The sequence below is a fragment of the Impatiens glandulifera genome, chromosome 2 (assembly GCF_907164915.1).
Source record: "Impatiens glandulifera chromosome 2, dImpGla2.1, whole genome shotgun sequence".
NCBI lineage: Eukaryota > Viridiplantae > Streptophyta > Magnoliopsida > Ericales > Balsaminaceae > Impatiens > Impatiens glandulifera.
The window spans coordinates 67,914,672-67,938,360 of NC_061863.1; the positions used below are offsets into that span (position 1 = coordinate 67,914,672).

At 32.2% G+C, this 23,689-nt stretch overlaps 4 protein-coding genes across 5 annotated transcripts; 2 read left to right on the forward strand and 2 right to left on the reverse strand.

Moving 5' to 3' along the window:
- The first annotated feature begins 1,538 nt into the window (after positions 1 to 1,538).
- Positions 1,539 to 3,008, forward strand: LOC124924048 (F-box/kelch-repeat protein At1g23390-like). Its single transcript, XM_047464094.1, has one exon. The coding sequence runs from the start codon at positions 1,617 to 1,619 to the stop codon at positions 2,964 to 2,966; it is 1,350 nt and encodes a 449-aa protein (XP_047320050.1). The 5' UTR covers positions 1,539 to 1,616; the 3' UTR covers positions 2,967 to 3,008.
- Positions 3,009 to 7,956: 4,948 nt separating this feature from the next.
- LOC124924047 (protein NSP-INTERACTING KINASE 3-like) lies at positions 7,957 to 11,409 on the forward strand. Of its 2 annotated transcripts, none has more exons than XM_047464092.1 (11): positions 7,957 to 8,573; positions 8,665 to 8,797; positions 8,874 to 8,948; positions 9,063 to 9,206; positions 9,301 to 9,372; positions 9,450 to 9,509; positions 9,597 to 9,682; positions 9,745 to 9,891; positions 10,006 to 10,353; positions 10,440 to 10,834; positions 10,915 to 11,409. In XM_047464092.1, the coding sequence occupies exons 1-11, from the start codon at positions 8,474 to 8,476 to the stop codon at positions 11,278 to 11,280; spliced, it is 1,926 nt and encodes a 641-aa protein (XP_047320048.1). In that variant the 5' UTR covers positions 7,957 to 8,473; the 3' UTR covers positions 11,281 to 11,409. The 2 variants fall into 2 exon arrangements, with proteins under 2 accessions (XP_047320048.1, XP_047320049.1); XM_047464093.1 differs by having other exon boundaries at positions 7,958 to 8,573; positions 8,877 to 8,948.
- Positions 11,403 to 14,661, reverse strand: LOC124924045 (pentatricopeptide repeat-containing protein At3g09040, mitochondrial). The gene has a single exon (XM_047464090.1). The coding sequence runs from the start codon at positions 14,469 to 14,471 to the stop codon at positions 11,427 to 11,429; it is 3,045 nt and encodes a 1,014-aa protein (XP_047320046.1). The 5' UTR covers positions 14,472 to 14,661; the 3' UTR covers positions 11,403 to 11,426.
- Positions 14,662 to 14,888: 227 nt separating this feature from the next.
- LOC124924046 (cysteine-rich receptor-like protein kinase 2) lies at positions 14,889 to 18,603 on the reverse strand. Its single transcript, XM_047464091.1, has 9 exons — positions 18,391 to 18,603; positions 17,607 to 18,026; positions 17,084 to 17,434; positions 16,876 to 16,989; positions 16,620 to 16,759; positions 16,275 to 16,485; positions 15,943 to 16,177; positions 15,713 to 15,863; positions 14,889 to 15,630 (listed from the first exon to the last, which is right to left on the reverse strand). The coding sequence occupies exons 2-9, from the start codon at positions 18,022 to 18,024 to the stop codon at positions 15,280 to 15,282; spliced, it is 1,971 nt and encodes a 656-aa protein (XP_047320047.1). The 5' UTR covers positions 18,025 to 18,026; positions 18,391 to 18,603; the 3' UTR covers positions 14,889 to 15,279.
- Positions 18,604 to 23,689: the final 5,086 nt, after the last annotated feature.

A 23,689-nucleotide genomic window follows, 5' to 3' on the forward strand; every position in this document is an offset into this window, starting at 1 on the left:
TGGGTTAATCCGTCCATAAATTTAAAACAGTTAAAAATAAAATTAAAAATCTTATGTATATGTTTTGGACTTGCAACCTAACAAAACATGTACAACCTTTAACCAAGTGTGATTGGGATGTGGTTTGTCGAGGGTTAATAGGTCGGTTTCAATTGAAAATGGTTAAAAAATATGAATCAAATATTTGATTGACCAATGTGTGAGATCACGATACTAAATGTTAAAAAATATGAATGAAATATTTGATTGACCAAACTGTGAGGTTACAATACTAAATGTTAAAAAATATGAATCAAATATTTAATTGACCAAAGTGAAAATGTAATATCACGAGATGAGAGCTTCATTCGGAAAAAAAATATGATGAAATATGTGAGAAGATAAGTTGTTTTACCGAAGTGAATAAAATGTGTAAAAGTGTTCTATTTTTTTATTTTAATATATTTTGTTTGAATTTTAAACATTGAATACATAATAATTATATATATATATAATTAAAACTAAACATATTAAATTAAATAATTTAAATTAATATTATAAAATAAAATATTATATACTAAAATAAAATACATTACATAAACATTCAAACAAAATACATTATATAAAAAACAAAATACATAGTTAACCATGTTCAAATACATCGCGAATTTCGTCTTGTATGTCCAAATCGTTCACAAACTCTCACTTTTCGAGAATTATTCATTTTAATTCGAATACGCAAACTTTGACCGTTTTTACCATATTTTTTCTTCTCTTCATGTTTTCATTAGTAATAATAATACCATATATTTTCCAATTATTTGCGAATTCAAATGTGTAACAATGATTGAATAAAAAATGAGTTAAATTCGTATATATTTTAAATCTAGGATGAATGTTCTATAAATATGGAAAATGATATTGACTTCATTTTCACTAGAGCAAAACCTCTTCAATCCACATTATAGGTTTGTTGTATTACTATTCCAATACTTAATGTTTTTAATATATAATATAATATTTTATTTTAGTTTATAATATATATTTTAATTATTTAATTTAAGATGTTTAGTTTTAGCTATATATTATATTTATAAAATTAAAAAAATAAAATATATGTTTAATTTTAATATTCATGTAATATATAAAATTTAAATTATATATTTATAAAATAAACTAATTAATGGGTTTAAAGAGGGTGACTTGTAATTAATGGATTAATTTATATTTTAGAGAGGGTTGGTGTGTATTTTTTAGAAAAATAAATATAAAATTGGAAAAAATTGTTAGAAGGAATTGCCTCTTCTTTTTTTTTATCCATATTGCTACAGAGCTGTTATATTTTGGATTATTTTAGTTTCAATAAATATATATTTTTTAGATTAAAATATTTTCGTAAAACATTTCATTTTAAATATTGAGAGGGCAATGGGTTGGTTGGTTGGGACAGAGAGAGAGAGAGAGATATTATATAAAATATATTAAGTAGTGGGGAATCTTTTTGATTGATTTAGTAAGTATAAATAGATAGATAGGCATAAACATGATGGATGATAGATAGATAGACTTTCTTCTTCTTCTTACATTATAGCTGCTGTTAATTACTTGTTTAGCTTAATTTGAAACCGAAAGAAAGAATGTCATCTAGTGATATTATTGAAATGAAAGAAGAAGAAGAAGAAGAAGGGGCATCAGCATCAGCATCAGCATCATCAGCACCAGCACTTTATGGGGACGTACTAGAATCCATCCTTTCGAATGTCCCCTTGGTCCATCTGGCATCGGCGTCCCTGGTATCAACGGAATGGAAGGAGGCGGTGTGGTGGTCTCTCCGGCACCTGAATCCGGCGAAGCCATGGCTGTTTATGCACGGGCAAGGAACCCGAACCCCTTACTCCACCTCCACCCGTGCCTACGACTCCCGCTCCCCCCAAGCCTGGATGCAAATCCAGCGCCCTTCAATCAAGCACGTCTCCACCCTCCGATCAGCCCACTCCGGCCTCCTCTACATGCTCTCTCCCTCCAGGCTTTCCTTCTCTTCCGACCCCTTCCACCTCACCTGGCACCACGCCGACTCTCCCTTCGTCTGGAGGACCGACCCCATCGTCGCCCTCCTCGGCACCAAGCTAATCGTCGCCGGCGGCGGATGCGACTTCGAGGACGACCCTCTCGCCGTCGAGATTTACGACCTTACCACTCAGACATGGGGCTCCTGCGAATTCATGCCTGCCGTCTTGAAAGACTCCTCTGCCTCCACCTGCCTCTCCGTGGCCACCGACGGACGCCTCATGTTCGTCGTCCAGAGACAATTCGGCATCATGCACACCTTCGATCCCGAATCAAATATCTGGACAGGCCCATTTGATCTATTCCTCCGACCACCACCACCACCACCACCAACCGATCATCATCAAACAGTACCAGTACTACTCTTCTGCTCACTAATTTATTCTTCTTCGTCGTCTTCTTCAAATGGGCGTTTGATCCTAATCGGCCTCATCGATGGTGGTGGTGGTGAAGGTGAAAAGGACGCCGGCGGCGGCAAAGCTTTAAAACTTTGGTCAGTCGATCCAGAGAGTCTAGAGAAGGAGGAAATTGGAGAGATGCCCAAGGAAATGTTGGAGGAGATGTTGTCAAGAAAGAAAGAGGGTTTGTTGGAGATGTCTTCAATTGGGGCATCTTGTGCGGGGAATTGGGTGTACATATATTATAATACTTCTTCTTCTTCTTCAACAACAGAAATATACGTTTGTGAGATGTTGGTAAAAAAGGAGGGAGGAGGATGCCGGTGGAGAAGAGAAGAGATTCCATCATCATTATCATCATTATCTTCATCATCATCGGAGAAGGATGAGAGAAGAACATCATCATCCTCAATGGAAAGAGTTGTTTTTACGTGCTCACAAGTTACCTTTGACGACATCAACAACGCTCTCCGCTCCACCCCCAATTGGAAATGCTCGCCAATTCCACTTGCTTATTCTTAATTAATTAATTAATTAATTATCATCATCAATTATATTCAAATCAACTCAAATCACAATACAAAACATTCTATTATTATTATTATTATTTTCAACCCCTTTTTTCTTATTTATCGCTAGGTTTCAGCTTTGAACAAGAAACAAAGAAAGGGAATTAGATTTAGATTTCTCTTCAAGGGCTAGCTAGCCGGGCTGCCAACTTTCTTTGTTCAACAGTCCATTAACAAAAATAATATTTTCAATATTTGGCCCATATCATCCCATCCCATCCCTTAAACTACCTAAACAAATATTTATTATTCACTTTTCAAATAAATCCGAAAAGCACAAAAAGAGAAACAACATAAATTATAAAGTAACACACGCACGCATATAAGAAGAAAGGAATGAAAAAACCCCAATTTGCTCAACAAGACCGAATGAAATATAATACAATCATTCATATATTCTTACATTATTAACAAACAACATTGTAACACTACTAGAAGGAAGTAGAAAGGCCATGTATATAAATACATTGCATAATAGGCAATAAAAATAAGTGCAAATTGCAATAGATCAAATATAGAGAGAGAGATTTGTATCATTAAGATTATCATTTTCTTACCTGGCTAATTAAAGAATAATCAGTTTATTTTCAGATATATTCGATAAGATTCAGTTTATACTCAACTAATTTGTCACAGATGATGGAAGATAAAGAAAAAATTGTGTTATGTATTATTACTCAAATATTAAAGTTTTGAGATGGTGTATATTATTTTAGTCTAATTTGTTTTTATCTAATTTCTATTGCCAATAAAAAAAATTAAGTAAAAAATATTTGTTTAATGATTTGAAAAAAAAAAGTTTATATATAATGATTACGTTATATGGCCATCATTTGCATCAACTGCCAATTGACATTAAGTTGTAATTAGTTGGATTATTATCTTTTAATAATGACAAATTATACCATTAGGTGATCCATGCCGGATATCACGTCACTAATGCACTCAAAATGAGTACTAGAGTTTTATGGTTAATTTGTCTTTTCTGACATTTAAAAGTTTTTTTTTTTTTTATTTTTTTTTTTTTGTGTGTGTGTGTGTGTGTTTTTTTAATTAGTTTAATTATTATAATTTTTTATGTTTAAAAATTTTAATTTTATAAAATAAAGTAAAAATAATTTAATATTTTAATTAATAAACGAAATTATTGACTAATCCAAAAATAAAATAATATATATATATATATACTATGCTATATAACTTGATAAAAAAAATCCCAAAATTTGGGGCATCATTAAAAGTGCGTTAATAAATTATGACAAATAAGCTAGGACTTGTTTACTAGAGCTTATTTAATGTTATTTAGGCCAAAAATTGTTAAATATTTGTTTTAAAATAATCTTCTAAGATAGTAGAGAGGTTTGGGGTTTTTTAGTTTATTTTTTAGATTTGTATGGTATTTATGTTATTTCATTTTAATTATCAATTTATTGAATTTTTTTTTTTTAAAATTTAAATACTTTTTTGAATGGTTCTAGTGTGGAGATTTAGATCCTTACTTGTAAGAAAGAGTCTTATTGTATGATCTTAAATAAATCTCAAATAATTTACTCTTTTTTTTATTAAATATATATATTTTTTAATTCAGAAAAAACCTAAAGTCAAAGGATCTACTAGATAAAATTGGAAGAATGGTGATAGAATTTAAGGTTGTGCTTGAACGAACTTGCAAATATGCTTTTCAAATTAAAGGCGGTAAAATATAGAACTATATTATTTCTGGATTTTTGAGAAGGAAGATAAGACCAGAAAACAATTGAAGACCACCGTATACACTTCATATTTACACAAATTAGGTACGAAAAATGTCATATAGACATCACAATTAGAAAGTGACAGTCTCTCTATTACGATTCTCTCCGGTATAGACTCGACACCCTCCAATGTCCAATTGAGCACTTTGGCTAAGATATTGTTGTGCGTTTTTGTTTACCGTTCTAAAATTATGTTTTGATTTACTTTTTTTTGTTATTCACAAAATTAATTTTAGTTAATTCTCTAATAGCGATTATAACAGTTATAACTGAAAATTTTAGGGGAATTCAACTAAATAATATTGAACTCACTTCCCCAATGGAGCATGAATGAAAACTTTGTGAAAAATCCTTATCTCAATTATATTTTCTAATTTCACTCTCCATCTTGGGCTGTTATACTATATAAGTGATGATTTATAAGTTGTAAGTGGATGTTGATTTAGAGTTATCATGAATATTTGTGATAATTTTTTTGCATTATTTGAGTATTAATATATAGTTTTGAAAGTGTGTTTTTAATAACTTGAAACTAAATTATTTTTTGTGTGTATATATATATTTTTAAAAATATCAGCTTTTATTATAAAAAACGCAAGATGCGATTCAAATGTTATAAAAGAGAAGGAAAAAAAACAAAATAATAAATAAGAAAACAACATATGGATTTTAAATGTCAATAAGATCGAAAAATTCTCATCCCGTACACGCCTCTCTTTTATGGATTGAGGGCGAACGCGTGTAACCTAAATCCTTTGAGAGGCTCGTATTCATAATTTTTTCCTTTGAAAACTCATATATTTTTTTCATTTCAGATTATCCACCACATGATGAGGGGAATTTGTTTCTAATCGTCAGTGATTTTGTTGCTAGAACATAATTCAATCAATTTAACCCATAAGTCAACGACTTTTGATGGTGTATCTCATCAAAATTGAAGGAGGTTTTACAAGAGCCCACTTGCTCTTGGTAAGGTCACAATGGAGAAGAATGTGATCAATGAATTATTCACTCTTCAAACAAATATAGCATATGTTAGCAAGATGATTTTTTTTTTCTAGTTTGTTAGATGTCAAGACTCCTCCCCTGATAGTTTCCCAACCAAAAAAACGTGATTTTTGATGGAATTTTTAGATGTCAACGCGTGATAAATGTAACTAGTTTTAAAATCGAGAGAGCCGGACAGAAAAAACTTGTCGTTAATCTCTAGGTTAATCGAAACGTCAGTAAGAGCATCTATGAGGAGATTTCGTTTACCCTCCTCTTCGATAGAAAACCGTCTATTCAAAGGAATTTTCCAAACAATATGTGAAACGAAAACAGTCGGGCACTTTAGCCTCCTTTTTACTAGAGATTTCAAAAAGATTTCGATAAGAGTTTGACAATTTTCCGCTGGGTGCCACAAATCATTCTAAAAATCGATTTTGTTTAGTATTGCTATCAATTTTATCGATTTTGGTTCTACTGGTAGGTATCGGTCGATTAATTGGTTTAACCGTAAACTGATTTTTCAATTTTTTAAATTAAGTATTAAACTTATTAAATGATTTTTTTCTTCAAAATCTTTGTTTATACCGTAATTTTATGTTATCCTTCAAACTTTTTTTTATCTATGTTATGATATAATATATTATAATAATATTTCATAAATATATTTAAAATTTGTTATATTATATTATATTAGGGTAACAATATAATATATTTCAAAAATCTACACGGTTAATAAATAATCATATAAATTATTTTTCTAAAAATATAAATAATTAAATTAAATCGTTAGAAAAATAATTTAACCGAAAACTGAACCGTTTAATTTGTAAAAAATCGGTTAACTATCAGTAAACTATTTTATCGGTTTAGTTGAGATATCTATTTTATTATTATTATTATTATTTTTACATCATAAAGTAAACATGTCATAAGTAAACAGAACTAGCTCAGTACATATTTTATTATATGGATAAATATAAATTTAAGTAATATAGAATTTTTTTTATTGAAAAATAAAGGTGAAAGAAATGAAATAAAATAAAATGAAGGAGGGAGGAGAGATGAGAGAGAGGAGAGAGAGGAGAGAGAAAGAATAATCGGGTTTTCCAAAGCGACAAAAATACCCTTGGGGTTTGGGGTTCCCCGTTTTAGCACTTTAAGACGCTTTTTAAATTGTTGTAAATAATTTGACTGACATCACACCACACCTTTATTTTTATTATTATTAATTGTGTGGCAGTTGTAATAAGTAATTGTAGTTTGTGGGCGTATATGCATTTTAATTTAAAGATTCCTTCATGTTAGTAGGAGGAGGAGGATGCATGCCCATCACTCTCTATTTCTATTATTATTATTATTATTATTAATAAATCAAACAAAAGAATATATAATGAGAGACAACAACAAAAGATTTGCCAACATCAATTATGGCGCATGTTAGTGCCTCTACTACTCCTACTCTCTCCCTCTATATATTCCCCGCCTACTGCCTGACCCTCTTATGCCTGTCACAAAAATATTATTCCGAGAGCATTGAATAGTATTGTTTAATTTCCTATTATTATTTCTTTGTTTGGATTTAATTTTTTCAAATAATTTAATAAAATTAAATATAACCTCAAATTATCTCTCATTTATCAAATTAATCAATTAATATTTAAAATATTAAAATATTTTTTATTATTTATTATTTATATATATCAATATCTTTTAAATTTCTTTAACAAAAAAAACATCATTATTTTTAAAATTATTACCAATAATTATATTTTTCTCATTACAGGTTATTTAAATAACCTGACCGGAACAATGCCTTGTATTATAAAAACCATATCTAAAAATATAAAATATACCAGCACCAAGTTCTTTTAGCCAAGCAAGATTCTTATCCTTTAAATTCTTAAGCACTGTGCAATATTTATTTAAAAGATTCTCTTTATTTACATATAAAATAACATGGACAAATAATTGAGGTTTTAAAAAAGTGGAGGCGCAATTTAGCAAAGTGAAAAAGTTGAAGAGAATTTTGGTATTAGAAAAAAAAAAAGAAAAAAAAAAATAGAAAGAATTGAGAAAGAAATAATCTGGCGAATGCCAACAAAGACTAGGACAAGACAAGCACGTGACCCTGCCAGCCAAAAACATTTCTTTGGGTTTGCTTTTTTGCTACTACTCTACTGTTCTTTCATCTCTCTATGTATCTCTGTATTATATTATTATCTGATCAGTAGTCCCTCTCGCTCGTCAGTCCAATCCAATCCAATCACTCAGCAGCGAGAGGGAGGCAGGCAGGCCAGAACAGTCCTATTCTTCAAAAATAATACAACCTCCTCCTCCTCCTCCCTGGCTGCTTGCTATCATTCTATCAACAATAACAACATCATCAAATCATTTATTAATTTCATTGTTGGAGGCCATTCACCCAAAGGATCGACGAACTAGCTGCTGCTAACAACAAGATCCCAATTATTCAGACATCATCATCATCCGCCACTCTCTAGATCCCAATTTCATCCCTTTCTTTCTTTCTTCCCTTCATTCCTTGTTCACTTTCTTCCAGTCACATAATCAATCCTAGTTCTGTTTTCGTCCAGTCCATTTTGGCATTTAGGTCCAGGAGGAGAAGAAAAGATTAATGGTGCTCAATACAGCTGCTTTATAACAAGAAAAAAAGAAAGATTTTTTTTTTTTTTTTTTTTTTTTGATCAGCTCAAGTATGGGAGGAAGAATATTATGCTGGGAATTGGGATTTCTGGTTTTAGGATTCTTTGGAGTCTGTTCTGCAACCCTTTCTCCTACTGGAATAAACTACGAAGGTAATTAGGATTTAAGTAATGGGTTTATTATTATGCTAGATAAGATAGATAGATAGATAGTTTTTCTTATTTTTATATATTTCAACAACAGTTGTAGCTTTAATGGCCATTAAAAATGATCTGAATGACCCTTACAACGTTCTGGAGAATTGGGATATCAACTCGGTAGATCCCTGTAGTTGGAGGATGGTTACATGCTCACCCGACGGTTATGTTTCCGCCCTGTACGTAAGCTATTTTCATTAATTAATTATTTAATAGCTTGGTTGGTTAATAATTAAGTCCTAAGTTTTATATCAGTAGTGGCCTCCCAAGTCAAAGCTTATCAGGGATTCTCTCCCCTGGAATTGGAAACCTCACTAACTTGCAATCTGTGTAAGATGATGATCTCAACAAACAAAAACCCATTCATTCTTTCCTTTCCTTTCCTTTCCTTTCCTTTACCCTCACATACTTGTTTTGAATCATTCATCACACGCACGCACGCAGGTTGCTGCAAAACAATGCCATTACAGGTCTGATTCCAGATGTGATTGGGAAATTGGACAAGCTTCAGACACTTGATCTTTCTGCCAATAACTTCAATGGTCAGATACCCACTTCTGTCGGTGATCTCAGGAACTTGAATTACTTGTGAGTTACTACAACTTTTTATTTTATTTTGTTTATTTGATCTTCTTCTTCTTCTTCTTTATGTATGTTTTTCTTTTTTCTCGAGAAATATCAGGCGACTCAATAACAATAGTCTTATTGGACCTATTCCTGAATCTTTGTCCAATGTTGAAGGTCTTGCTCTCGTGTATGTATTCTATCTCTCACTCAATGCCAGTGGTTGACACAGTTTTTATTTATTTATTTATTTATTTTTAATTGCAGGGACCTTTCTTTTAACAATCTGAGTGGATCATTGCCTAAAATCTCTGCAAGAACATTCAAGTGAGACTGTTATTATCTCTTATTATTATTATTATTATTATTATTATCTGGTTAAGTAACTAATTAATTATACTGTTGTTGTTTCAGTATAATTGGCAACCCATTAATTTGTGGGCAGAATTCAGGCAACAATTGTTCTGTTATCTATCCAGAGCCATTGTCATTTCCAGCATGTGAGTAATATTTTAATTTGAGTATGTGATTATTGAGGGTTTTGACTTTCTCGTGCCAACAGCTGAATCGGAATCGGGTAGGAAAAATCATCGTGTGGCTGTAGCTTTGGGGGCGGGGCTGGGTTGTGCAGTTGTGGGTGTAGTTTGTATTGGGTTACTTGTTTTGTGGAGATACACACACAATCAACAGGTTTTCTTCGATGTTAACGGTGAGTACTTACGTACGTACGTAGTGATGTTTTGTTTTGTTTTGTTTTGTTGGTTGCTATAAGATAGATAGAATGTTAAGATTGATTGATTGATTGATTTGTAACAACTCGCAGATCAATATGATCCAGAAGTATGCTTAGGGCATTTGAAAAGATATAGTTTCAAGGAACTACGAAATGCGACGGATCATTTCAACGTGAAGAATATTCTAGGGAAAGGTGGTTTTGGAGTGGTTTATAAGGGATGCTTGAACAACGGTAGCCTTGTTGCGGTAAAGAGGTTGAAGGACTATAACGCCGTTGGCGGGGAGATTCAGTTCCAGACGGAAGTCGAATTGATAAGTTTGGCAGTTCATCGCAATCTCCTCAGGCTTCTCGGCTTCTGCACCACTGAAAACGAAAGGCTTCTCGTTTATCCATACATGCCAAATGGGAGTGTAGCATCCCGGCTAAGAGGAGGAGGTATGTCTTTTTTTTTTTTCTTTTTTTTTATACATAAATATAAATAATAATAATGATTAGAAACAAACGAACAAACAAACAAACAGATCATATTCGTGATGGTGTTGCTGTCTTGGACTGGTCTAGACGAAAGAAGATAGCGTTAGGTACTGCACGGGGATTAGTATACTTGCACGAGCAGTGCGACCCCAAGATCATTCATCGCGACGTTAAAGCCGCCAATATTTTGTTGGACCAAGATTTTGAGGCGGTTGTAGGAGATTTTGGGTTAGCCAAACTCCTCGACCATAGGGATTCTCACGTCACCACCGCCGTTCGAGGCACCGTTGGCCATATTGCTCCCGAGTATCTCTCCACCGGCCAGTCATCAGAAAAGACCGACGTTTTTGGCTTTGGAATCTTGCTTCTTGAGCTTATCACCGGGCAGAAGGCTTTGGACTTTGGCCGGGCTGCAAACCAGAAAGGGGTCATGCTTGATTGGGTATATGTAATCAAATACATTTGTTTGTTTGTTTGTTTGTTTTAAGGTACGTAGGTCCTAATTAAAATATTGTTTTGTAGGTTAAGAAGGTTCGTGAAGAAGGAAAGTTGCATGTAATGGTGGATAAAGATTTTAAGGGAAAATTGGACTGGATAGAAGTAGAGGAAATGGTCCAGGTGGCGCTGTTGTGTACTGAATTCAACCCGGTTCATCGTCCGAAGATGTCGGAGGTGCTTAGGATGTTAGAAGGGGATGATGGGTTGGCTGAGAAATGGGCGGCGGAGGCGGCTGCTGCTTCTCATCAAAAGGTGGTGGTGGAGACACCAAAATGCCTTCTCCTCCTTCCAACTGGAACTGCTGCTGCTGCTGCTACTCAAAGATACTCCGACTTCATTGAAGAATCATCTCTCGTCATGGAACCCATGGAGCTCTCCGGCCCAAGATGATGATGACGACGATGATCGATCATCCATCACCTACATTGCACTTTTAACCACTAAACATTTCTTTCATCTCTAAGAATACAACAGATTATTATCATTATTATTATTATTTGTACAGGATTTTTACTTCAATTCATTTTCTTAATTAATTAGAATTTAGAGCTGACCCTGCTGTATCCCGGAAACTTACTTGCACCTTTTTCTCTCATCCTCTTCCTGATCGAATTAACCCCTTCCCAGTTCTCCGATGCTGCATACAAATGGGATTTCAACACATAAGGAGACGAACTCCCGGGTTCCAATTCAATCAGCTTTTCAGCCGCAACCTTCCCTCTCGCATCGTCCCCGTGCATTCTGCAAGCGGCCAGGAATGAGGACCACATCATAACTCCCGGTGCAAATTCCAGGTTTTCAATCAACTCTAACGCTTCATCCAGATTGCCCGATCTTCCAAGAATGTCGATCATGCAAGCACAGTGCTCCGAACTTGGCCTCATTCCATATTGTTTAGTCATAATCTCAAATACTTCCCGACCTTCTGATACTCTTCCCGTGTGGCTGCACGCAGTAAGAATCCCCAGGAAGGTCACCTCGTCCGGCTCCACGTTTGCTTCCCTCATCTCGCCGAACAAACGAAACGCGTCGTCTGCGTACCCATTTTTAGCGAACCCCACAATCATTGAGTTCCACTGAACAACACTGGTCTTAGTCTCCATCTCTGCGAAAACCTGCATGGAGCTTCTCAGTTCTCCACATTTGGCGTACATGTCTATCAGCGCACTAGCAATCAAAGTGTCGGAGTCAAAACCGGTGTGGAAAACAATAGAGTGTATCTCTTCACCCCCCCTCAGGACGGCTAAAGACGAGCACGCTTTCAGGACGCTGGCGAATGTTGCCTGGTCGGGCATCACGTTCCAGTTCCGCATTCTATGATAAAGCTCTATTGCTACCTCACAGCAATTGTTTTGAGCATGCCCTGATATAACACAAGTCCATAGGACTAAACTCTTTGGATTCGGGAACCCTAGGAACGCATTTCTGGCATCCAGAAACTCTCCGCAATTCAAGTACATGCTAACAAGGGATACGCCAATATAATCAGCATCAGACAAAAACCCGGCTTTCAGGATAACACAATGCATCTGTTTTCCAAAATGCAAGGAAGAAGGTCCTCCGTCAATCGAATCTACTAGACATGCATATGTGATTTCAGAGGGTTTCAAGCCTTCATCCCGCATCACATAAAGAAGATTCACCGCCTTTTCTAAGTCCAATGACTTACTATATCCACCGATTAAAGCATTTATCGCAGGCACGTTCAATTTGGGCATGCGGTTGAGAATTCCATATGCATCTTCCATGGCTCCACATTTACAATACATGTCTATTAGAGAGCTCCCGCAGTAAAGTCCATTTTCTAAACCGAGTTTCACAGATAAACAGTGCACCTGTTTTCCTGTATTGATTGCTTGAAGATTCGCACAGGCGTTAGCTATACCGGTTAAGCTCACTTCATCCGGTGCAATCCCTTCTAACCTCATTCTCCGGAACAATTTGAAAGCCTCCGCCGCCTCTTCTTCTTGTACGTACCCCACGATAATCGCATTCCAAGAAACATTATCGCGATCTGGAATTAGCTCAAACTGGCGTCTTGCTTCTGTCAGATTCCTGCACTTACCATACATATCGACCAACGCGTTTCCCACGAATAAGTTTGCAGCAGCGAGGTTTTTCTTGACGGTGCAAGCATGTAACTGGCGTCCCAATTCTAGATTTTCTAAGCTACCGCATGCGCTGAGGACGCTTGTAAACGTGAAATCGTCGGCGGCGTGAAATCCCCCCGAGTTTCTCATCTCCAGAAATAGCTCAATGACTTCAACCGAGTATTCATTTTGTGCAAAACCGGCCAGTATTGCATTCCACAGCACTACATTCTTCTTCTTCTCATCGAGAAGATCAAATACTTTTTTGGCGTCTTCCATTTTTCTGCATTTGGAGTACATGTTAATCAAAGAACTCCCCACATAAATGTTAAAAGCTAGACCTTCTTTGATGGCGTGAGAGTGAACCTGCAAACCAAGGTCAATATTCTCCAAGCTTGCAATGGAGCTCAAAATGCTACCCAGTGTGGACCTTGTCGACCGAACATCAGCTTTCCTCATGTCTTGAAATATTTTAACCGCTTCACTTTCAAGACCTCGTTTAGTATTTCCAGAAATCAAGACATTCCATGCTACAACATTTGGGTTATTCATTTTGGCAAACATTTGGTATGCATCATCTAGTTTCCCCAATGTTATGCAGGCATTCATGACAGTAACAAATACGACATGGTCTGGTACGAGACCTCTTTTCTTCTGCATACATTCGAACAGCTTGAGCGATTCCTCAAGAAAACCAACTCGGACGTACCCCGAAATCATGGCCGTCCAAGAAACATTGTCCAAAGCTTCTGAAGCATCGAGAATCTGTCGGGCGTCAGTCAAACGGCCGCATTTTGCATACATATCAATAAGAGACCCTTCACAAAAGGAACTGGAAGCAAGACCCAGCTTGAGAACATTGCAATGGACTTGTTTCCCATATTCAACATCTTTCAGTCCAGCACAAGCGGATGAAACGAAAGCAAACGTGAACTGGTCCGGCATCACCACCCCGCGCATGGACCCAAAGTGGCCAAGGACCTGCTCCAAGCGTCCGAGCCTTGAGAACATTGCGAGAACTGAATTCCATGCCTGCAAATCTCTGATCTCAAGCTCGTGAAAAGCCTCAAGTGCAAAAGACACGTGTCCACATTTGGCATACAAATCGAGTATAGCGTTTCCCAAATGTCCATTGAGTCGAAATCCTAGCTTGACACTCTTTGCGTGTACTATTCTACCAGCCTTTAGAGCGGCAATAATAGGTCTTTCAGGAATTTCATCGAACAGCTTGCGGGACTGGACATGTTTGGAATGTTCCCTGCATATGCCCAGAAGATTACTGTATAAATGATTGATCACATGGAGAGATTTGTCTTGTTGTTGTGGGATTGCTGCTGCAATATTGGTTTGGTGACGGAAGAAGCACCACCACCACCACCACCCTGGGCTTGTTTTATGCAGTGGCGGCCGCCGGTAAGGATGAGGTCTTGGCGGCGAGGTCGACTGGGAGAGGAACCGAAAATGGGTTGCTTTGAATGACAAGCTCATCATCCAATAATATAATATATATATATATATATAAAGACAAATAGACAAATAAATATGAAGGAAAAAAGATATTCAACAACCTAAGTAAGGAGATGCCCCGTTAGTGATGATGATGATACCTCTAAAGTCCAAACTCCATCTCCGATCGATCGACCAACCAACCGGAACACCACGCCCCCTTTATATGAGGGTGCACGGTAATATGCTCAGGCACGTGTGTAGGGTACGTATTCTATTTATAAGGCATTATGGATCTGAAATGGTGACTGACTTCCCCTCGCTTCTCATCAGATTCTGCTGATCAAAGACCGTGAGTGACTTCTCATTTGTTTCATCGCCTACTGTCAATGTTAATAAATACTCTTTTAAATCCATCCATCCATCCATCCATCCATCCATCCATAGGGTTTATAAAGAAAAGTCTTTCAGGTGGTATATTTGATCAATTCAGGGTTCAACAACTACTACACACCCCAAAATGAGTATTTTAGGGCACTCAAAAGTCAGTAAACATACATACTAATGTATTCATTTCATTTTATATCAAAAATAATTATAATAATTAACAAAAAAAACTAATTAACCCTTCTCCTGCCTTGCCTGGCTTGGTTTGGTTTGGCTTGTCCAGAAGATCTCACTCAGTAGTAGTGTAAGTAACTCATCATTGCCTGATGATTCTTCTCTTCTCTTCTCTTCTCTTAACTGTGAACCAACAACCAACTTTGTTTTTTGTCTTACCTTCTCCCATCTCCATCTATATTTTTGTACAAGGGACCCCAGTTTGAATAAAATCTTCTTCTTCTTCTTCTTCTCACCTTGGGTGGAAGGAAACAGTAGAAACAGTGGCAAACGAAGAATTGGGATCGCCAGGATTGATCATGTGTGGGGAAGCTTGTCTGTCCGAAAAGCTGTTAAGTTCCATGGTTGTCTCGTCTGTAAAAGGTGGAGTTGTAGGTGGAGGTAGTACTTCATCCTTGTTTACCAGCATTTGTAATGCCTTTGACATTGATGGACGCAATGTTGGAATCTCTTGGGCACATAGGAGACCTACGTGCACTACTCTCAACACCTCACTCTTCACTGCTTCATTCTTCTGCTTCTTCAACATCAAGTTTGCCTCAATAACTTCCTCTACACACCCTCCTTGAAAATGCTTCCATACCTGTTTTTCCATTCCATAAAATTCTCTAATAACAAAATATCTCCAAAAGTAATTCATAGAACAACAACTATCTATCTATTACCATTGTGACAAGACTGTCTGTGTAATCTGCAGCGTTACCCTTATTGTTTTGTTTGCCAGTCACAATCTCTAATAACAGCACACCAAAGCTGTACACGTCAGCCTTCTCTGTCAACTGCCCATGGGCTAGGTACTCCGGAGCCATATATCCTCTGTATGTGTGTGTCAAGAAAACATTAACTATTATTACTTGTACAATTAAGGAGAAGATATTTTTTTGAGAAAGCTTACAGTGTTCCTGCAATGGCAGTGCTGATGTGACTTTTATCCTCTTGGAAGGACCTGGCTAATCCAAAGTCTGCAATTTTAGCACGAAACCTTACATCCAACAGTATGTTACTTGCTTTTATATCTCTGTGAATGATTCTGGCTTTGCTGTTCTCATGAAGGTAGACCAAACCTTCTGCCGTTCCAATTATTATTTGGAATCTCTTCTCCCAGTTAAATGTTTTAGCCTTCATTGAGTCTGTCAACAAGGGACCCAAGGAGGGAGGTTCACGCTAAAAATCATATACAGATATATATATATATATATATATGTATAAATATATTTGTATGCTTACCAAATATGAAACCATCAAGACTCTTGTTGGGCAGGTACTCATAAACAAGAAGACTTTCAGGGCCAGAACAGCTGCAACCTAACAGCTTCACCAGGTTTTTGTGCTCTGCACTACTTATTATGTTGACTTCATTGTAGAAATCTGCTGCTCTGTGTCTATTGTTGAAGAAGAGACGTTTCACAGCTATCTCTCTTCCATCTTGTAGAACTCCCTGCAATAGATCAATAAAGCTTAACCCCATATATATATATATACTGATACATTTGTCCTCGTCTTTGTTTCTCTCTTCTCTTTTTTTTTTAAGCTTAACCAACCCCCATATCAAAACCAAATATATTCTTATACCTTGTAAACTGTTCCGAATCCGCCTTGTCCAAGCTTATTTGACTCAGCAAAAGATTCCGTGGCTTTCTCTAGTGTGGAGTATTTGAAATTCAAATCACTGTCATGAAGTGTCTTCACTAATTTCTCTGCATCGTTGGAACCTATTTTGGTGGAGGGTTGGACAAGCAAAAATGATGAAAATTATATAGCTCCCTGTTGTGTATTGTACTTATTATTAAAGAAGGGATTTTGATTATTCAGGAGCTTTGTAATATACCTTTCCTCTTCTTCTCTATTATTCTCCTCTTCCAGATATTAACTCCAAGAAGTGCCACAGTCATCAAAACCACCAAAGAACTGATAGCCGCAACCACTATAATTACTGTGCGCCCTGAATGCATGTTTGTTTGTTTCATCATATTAGTACTCAGAAAGAATGAAAAAAACTCCAACATTAAAAATAATGGCCATACATACATACATACCTCTTCTTGTCCTTGGATTTAGAGGCACGGGATTAAGGAAATCTACATCAGAATACCGCATAAAGCATCCTGTGTTCATCGCACGCCCTTCTGACCATGGAAGGCACCCAAGAATAGAATGAGTCGCATTTTCTAGACAAGCCTTGCAAGAGTTTGAGTTGAGGGATTTCCAGCAATCAGCTAGAACATAAGCAGACTGGTTTAATGTCCCAGATACTTCCACCTGGGCTCTTCCATACCCATTTCCATTTGTTGCATCTGCAACTGCTTGATTCACAGCCTGTGTTGCAGACAGTTGAAACGCAGAGGTCTGCCTGGTCTTGTTCCCACACACAGCTCTATCCTCCTTCCCTGTATGTATGTATGTATGTATGTATGAATATTTCAACTTGAATTAATTAGTGCTCAGTAATTACATTGTGTTTTTTTTTTCTTTTCTATAATTAATTAATTAATTAATTAATACAAATTCATCAATTTCAGATCTCATGCATGCATGATTGGATTGAAAGGGGGTATATACCTGTATACTCGTGAAAGAAGGTGTAGTTTTCAGATCTCATGAAGCAACCGTCAAGGAAAATGCGGCCACCATTGTGGGGATAACACTGGGGAAGAACAGTTCGAGCCTCGGCGTAACATAAGACGCAATCTAGGAGAGAAAGGTCACCGTAACACTGGGCAAGGCCATAATTAGTGTCGACACCACCTGAGCCAGTGACAGCTACACCATAACCAACTCTCCTAATCTGGTTACTGATGTTCTCCATGGTTGCCACAAAATTTGGGACAAAGATAGTGGCGTTGTTCTCCAGTTGATTCCCGCAAATAATCTGCGCTGTCTGTACCCTGGCATCACCTTCCGATGTATTGGGCAATAGTACTACAAGTATGGTGAAAATGAAGATGAAGATGACAAATTGCTCTACCGGTGTCCTCATTTCTGTAAGTAAATATATATATATGAGAGTTGGGATGTTTAATTAGCACCTTCCTAATAATCAAAATTGATGAATAATATATAAATGCTACGAATCATGCAAATGGGAGCCTTTCTTGTTGCGTTACAAGTAAAATGTATCTATTTGATTTGATTTGAAGAATTAAAAGCAAATTAATTAATTAGGGAAAAGTATATATATTAAGTATAGATGATATTATAAAAGAAAGAAATCTAAGCTCAAAGGAGGTGCTGCTGCTGCCATAACAAGTAAAAACATAATTCTGAAAAGGAATTCCATCGACGAGGAGTATATATAGCTAGCTAGATATCGATACTTGAAAAAGTAAGAATAATCGGAAAAAACCTTATTTAATAATTTTGAGCAGAAGAAGATGATCGATCGCAGTTGATAATATCTATCAGCGCCGATGATGAGAGTCGCGAAACCTTTCCCTCAATCGAGATCGATCGATCGATCTCCAAAGTCCATACACGAATTAAGACTTTACATATGGCCGCCCGCCCGCCCAAAGACTCAGAGAAAGAGAGAGAGAGATCTGATAAAAATGTGGATGATCTGTCGCCTGTTTGTTTGGACTACTACTGGAGGAGGAGGAGGATGATGATATTCAAAATTGGAGTCGTAACTGTGCTATATTTACGCGCCTAGCTGACTAACTAATTACTTGACTGACATATGTACTCATTTTATCTTTGACTCTTTTTTTTTTTTTTTTTTCTTTTTCTTTTCTATAAAAACAATGTTCTATTATTATCCTTTTAATTATTCTTTTTTATTTTCAATCAAAATATAATTACTTTCATTTAAATACAATCAATTATTTTCATTATTTCATTTTAAATTTATAAAACCACAAACAATCAAGAATCAATCCAGTTCCTACTAATAAATTAAGATTATTTAAAAATTAGTATTTTCTCACAATACTTTTTAAAATTATTAAAATATAAAATAAAAGTGATTTTGTTTTTCATTTCATATACAAAATTTAATCAAATCAAATTAAATTAAACTTGTTTGCTTGATATTTTATTTTTTAATAATTTTTTTGATTAAATTATAAAATGAAATTGATTCAGTTATCTAATTAACATGATTGGTTTTATTTTTGAAAAAAAGAAAAAGAAGCAAATCAACGTTTGAAAAATTAAGATAACAGTTCATTTTAGCTCAAATGATAATAATTGTAATTAAAATACAAAATATTAGGAGTTGAATTCTAATTAAAACTATTTTAAGTTAAAGTTTGAGATAAACATTGAGTTCGTACTTAATTTTAAAACTTCTCAATAAAAATTAATAAAAAGTTAATTCTTAATAAATTTTACATATGAAAAAATTAATATACAAATAATACAATATAAAATTAAAACAATTAAATAAGAATGACATAACAAATTTTAAAAAAAATAAATTCTAATTTTCTTTTTATAATTTATTAAGGATGACTCAATCTAAATCTAAAGATCATACCAATAGAATAAATTCCATAAATTTTTGTAACAAATGATAATTAAGTATTTATATATATAATCAAATAGTGTTAAATTAATATTTTAGGGTTTTTAATTGTCATCCTTAATTATAGAATGACTTGAAATTTTAATAAAATGGTTTTAACCGTTTTTTCAAGAAAAAAAATAATATTAAATTAATAAAAATATAGAAGTATATATGCACAAAATATTTAAAATAAACTTTGAAATATTTAGATATTTAAAAAATTTTAGTGGATATTAATTTTCAAAAAAAATAATTATTAATGTATAATAATAAAAATATTTTTATAAAAATAATAGAAGGAACATGGAATTGATAAGGTTTGGAATAAAATAATATTTCATTAACTTAATTTTGTTGAAATCTTTGTTTAAAAATGATTTGATTAGTAAACTTTGGTCAAAGCTTTCACATCTTTGGCAATACTTTAGTGTTCCAAAACTTTTTGACCCTTTCCTCCTCTTCTATCTAGAAGAAGCTTGACATGACTTTGCCAACCTCCGATGGAACTTGTTTGACATTATTATTAATTAATTCAGTTTAAACGCTGTGTTTGAACATTTAAACACTGTGTTTGAGCGTTTATGTAATAAATTGTTACAGTAATTTTACGTAATAAGTTCACTTAAAAAATTATAATTAAACACATTTTTGAATTTAAACTCAATTTTCTTCCTACCTTTCTTCTCATTCGTTTAAATTTATAATTTCTGCGTTTTTCTCTTTCATCACTTTTAAATATATTTTTTTCATTCTCTCTTATTTATTTAATTAATTTTTAATTATTTTATTCATTTTCTCTTATCTATTTAATATTTTTATTAATTTCTTTTCATCTATTTTATTTATTATTAATATTTTTATATATTTATATAAAATTATTTTAATAATAAAATATACATTTAAATACATTTTTATTTATTATTTATAATATATATCTTAATATATAAAATAATTAAATAAAATATAAAATATAAATACACTTTAATTTTTTTAATTTATAATTTTTATTTTATAATTAAATATTAATTAATTATTTATTAAGATGAATCAAACCTGGCCTAAATGAATATAAAGATGGAAGGTGAAACGCTAAAAGTATAATTGACAATTAAAAATTGGAGGGAAGTTTAGAAATGTGAAAATATATATAATAATAAATTATTTTTCTTTATTTCTTTATTGAATGAATTTATCTAAATATTTAAAAAAAAAAATTGAAATAGAAATAGAAATGGAGATGAAGACAAAAGAGTGATTTTCAAATAAAAGAGGAAACGGTAAGTTTTAAAATATTTGTATATATTTTTTATATCATATATATATATATTAAATATATTTAAAATTATATATTTATAAAAATTAATATATTCATATCATTTATTTTAAAATATATTATTTTTTAATTTATATAATTTATTAATATTTAAAATGATATATTACAAAGTTTTATAAAAATTAATATTTTAATATAATTTTTTTAAAATAAACTATTCTTTAATTTAAATAATTTATTAATATTTAAAATTAAATTAATATATATATATATATAATATTAATTATTAAATAATATTTTAAATATAAAAAATAAATAAATTAAGCATATAAACTGAATCAAACATTCCAAAGTTTAACGATTAAATAAATTGAGATAGTTTCAAATTTACTGTCAATAAGCTGTCCATAAGCTGCTGGCGTCAATAAACTAAGAATAAATCGAATCAAACTAGCTCATTATATAAATGTGAAATGAAAGGAGGAGGAATAATAATTCTGGATTGAAAATTTAATAATAAGAATGATATATCGTTTCCCTTACTTTTTGTTATTATATTATTTCATCCCTTATTATTTCCCTACATAAATTATGATAGATTCCTTTGATAATTAACTACATATCAATTGTATAATTAATGGTTCATTGATGCCTTCTCTTTAAATTAATTAATATAATTTGGTCTTTCAAGTATATTTGATGTTATTACTATTATTGACAGTGTGAGGCATTATTCTCTTGTATGTTTATCCCACCCTAATCACATTTAGAGTAGGCCCGAGGTTTGGGCTGTCCTAGATTTCGGTTAAAAAATGTAAAATTAATTTTTATTGTCTTAAGTTTAGTTTAAAAAATGATTAAAAAAAATTGTTTTTAGTGAGATTTGAATTCATAACAAAAAAAAAATTCTTTGTTTTTAACTTGTGTCATTATGTTACAAAATCTCCTTTTCCGAGAGCTTGCTGGCTTACCCAGAGTGTCACATTATATGTTGGTGTGATCAAAATAAACTATTTTTTTATTTTGGTGTCACATTATATGTTGATGTGATCAAAATAAACTATTTTTTGAAAAATAAATAAATTAAAAGATCAAACAATCCATAGCCTTTGGTACTGGATTTAAAAAGTCAAAAGTCAACCAAAATAGACAAATTTTCTATTTTTCTAGTGGGTTGGTGGTTGGCATGCCCCATTAATTTGCACCAATCCCATCAATGACTAATTAATTATTGAATTGAAAATTTGTCTTTTTATTTTTATAAAATAGAAATAGTTTTATCTTCTACAATACTTTTAAATTATTTAAAATTTTGAATTATTTAAAACATCTTAATCTGTGTTGATTTAAAATTAATATATATATATATATATATATATATATATATATATATATATATATATATATATATATATATATACTTAAAAAGAACTACATAAAACAATTTGTATAAGCACGTAATAATAAAAAGTTTTGTCGCACATGTCCCAAAGTCGACAAAGATCTATAGACATATAAATTTATGACGGTAAATAATCAATATAGACCATAAAAGAATTTTCTTATATATAAATTTGTGTCGGTAAATGTTAATATATGCCGGTAAGAAAGATGTACTTTCACATAATTTTTTGTCGATAAATGATCATTGTACGCTTGTAAAATATGTACTGACATAATTTTATGTCGCTAAAGGATCATTATGTCGAAAATAAATATGAACTATCACATAATTTTGTGCCGATAAATAATTATATTGACATATAATTTTGTACCTTAGGTAGTGTTTGGTATTTGGTATGATATACTAGTTATATAGGTATAAGTTGTAAGTGGTATAAATTATAAGGAGGTAATATAAGGTATAAATTATAAGGAGGTAATATAAGGTATAAATTATATAGGTTATTAGTGTTTGGTTAGGAGTTAAAAATATGTATAAATTATATATATTTTATATATATATTTTTTTGGTTTGTGGTATAAAAAAATAGTAAGAAATATAAAAGACTATTTTAACCTTATATATTTTTAAATTATTATTTTAATATTTATTAGAAATAGTTTGCATTATTAATTATATATAAATATATTTTTAAAATAAATAATATTATTATATGATTTACATTATTTTATATATAATTCTTTATAATTTAACTTATATAATTATATAAATAAAATTTATTTATATATTAATTAATATTTAATTTTGAAATTTATGTATTATTATAAATATTTGTTTATTGAAATAATATTAATTATTTGTTTAAAATAAAATATTATTAATAATAATAATTTTAATAAAATAAAATCTGAAATTATAATGTTATAATTATAAATTAGTTTTAGAAATAAATTATATAGATATAAGTTGTATTGATTAATAATAATAACATTAGTAATTTATATAATTAATTATAAATATTATTTATTAATAATAAAATACAATTTTATCTTATAAATTAATTTTATATATGACTATTATTTTAATTAATATTATTATTATTTTTAAATAATAATTATATTTAAATATGTATAAAAATTATCACATTAAAAATTTTATATTTAAAATAATATAAACTTTTAATAGAGATAAAAAAAATATATAAATTAAAAAATCAAATAAAAATGTTAAATGTTAAATTAATATTTAGATATAATTTATTATTATTATTATTATTATTATTATTATATTTTAAAATATAATAAAGAAATTAAAATTTTAATAATTTATAAAATTAAGGATAAAATAAGAATATTAATTTTTATAATTACTTTTACATTCTTGTAACTAGTATAAGTAGGTATAATATTATACATCATATAAGGTATATATATAAATATATATCAACCAAATATTTCTTT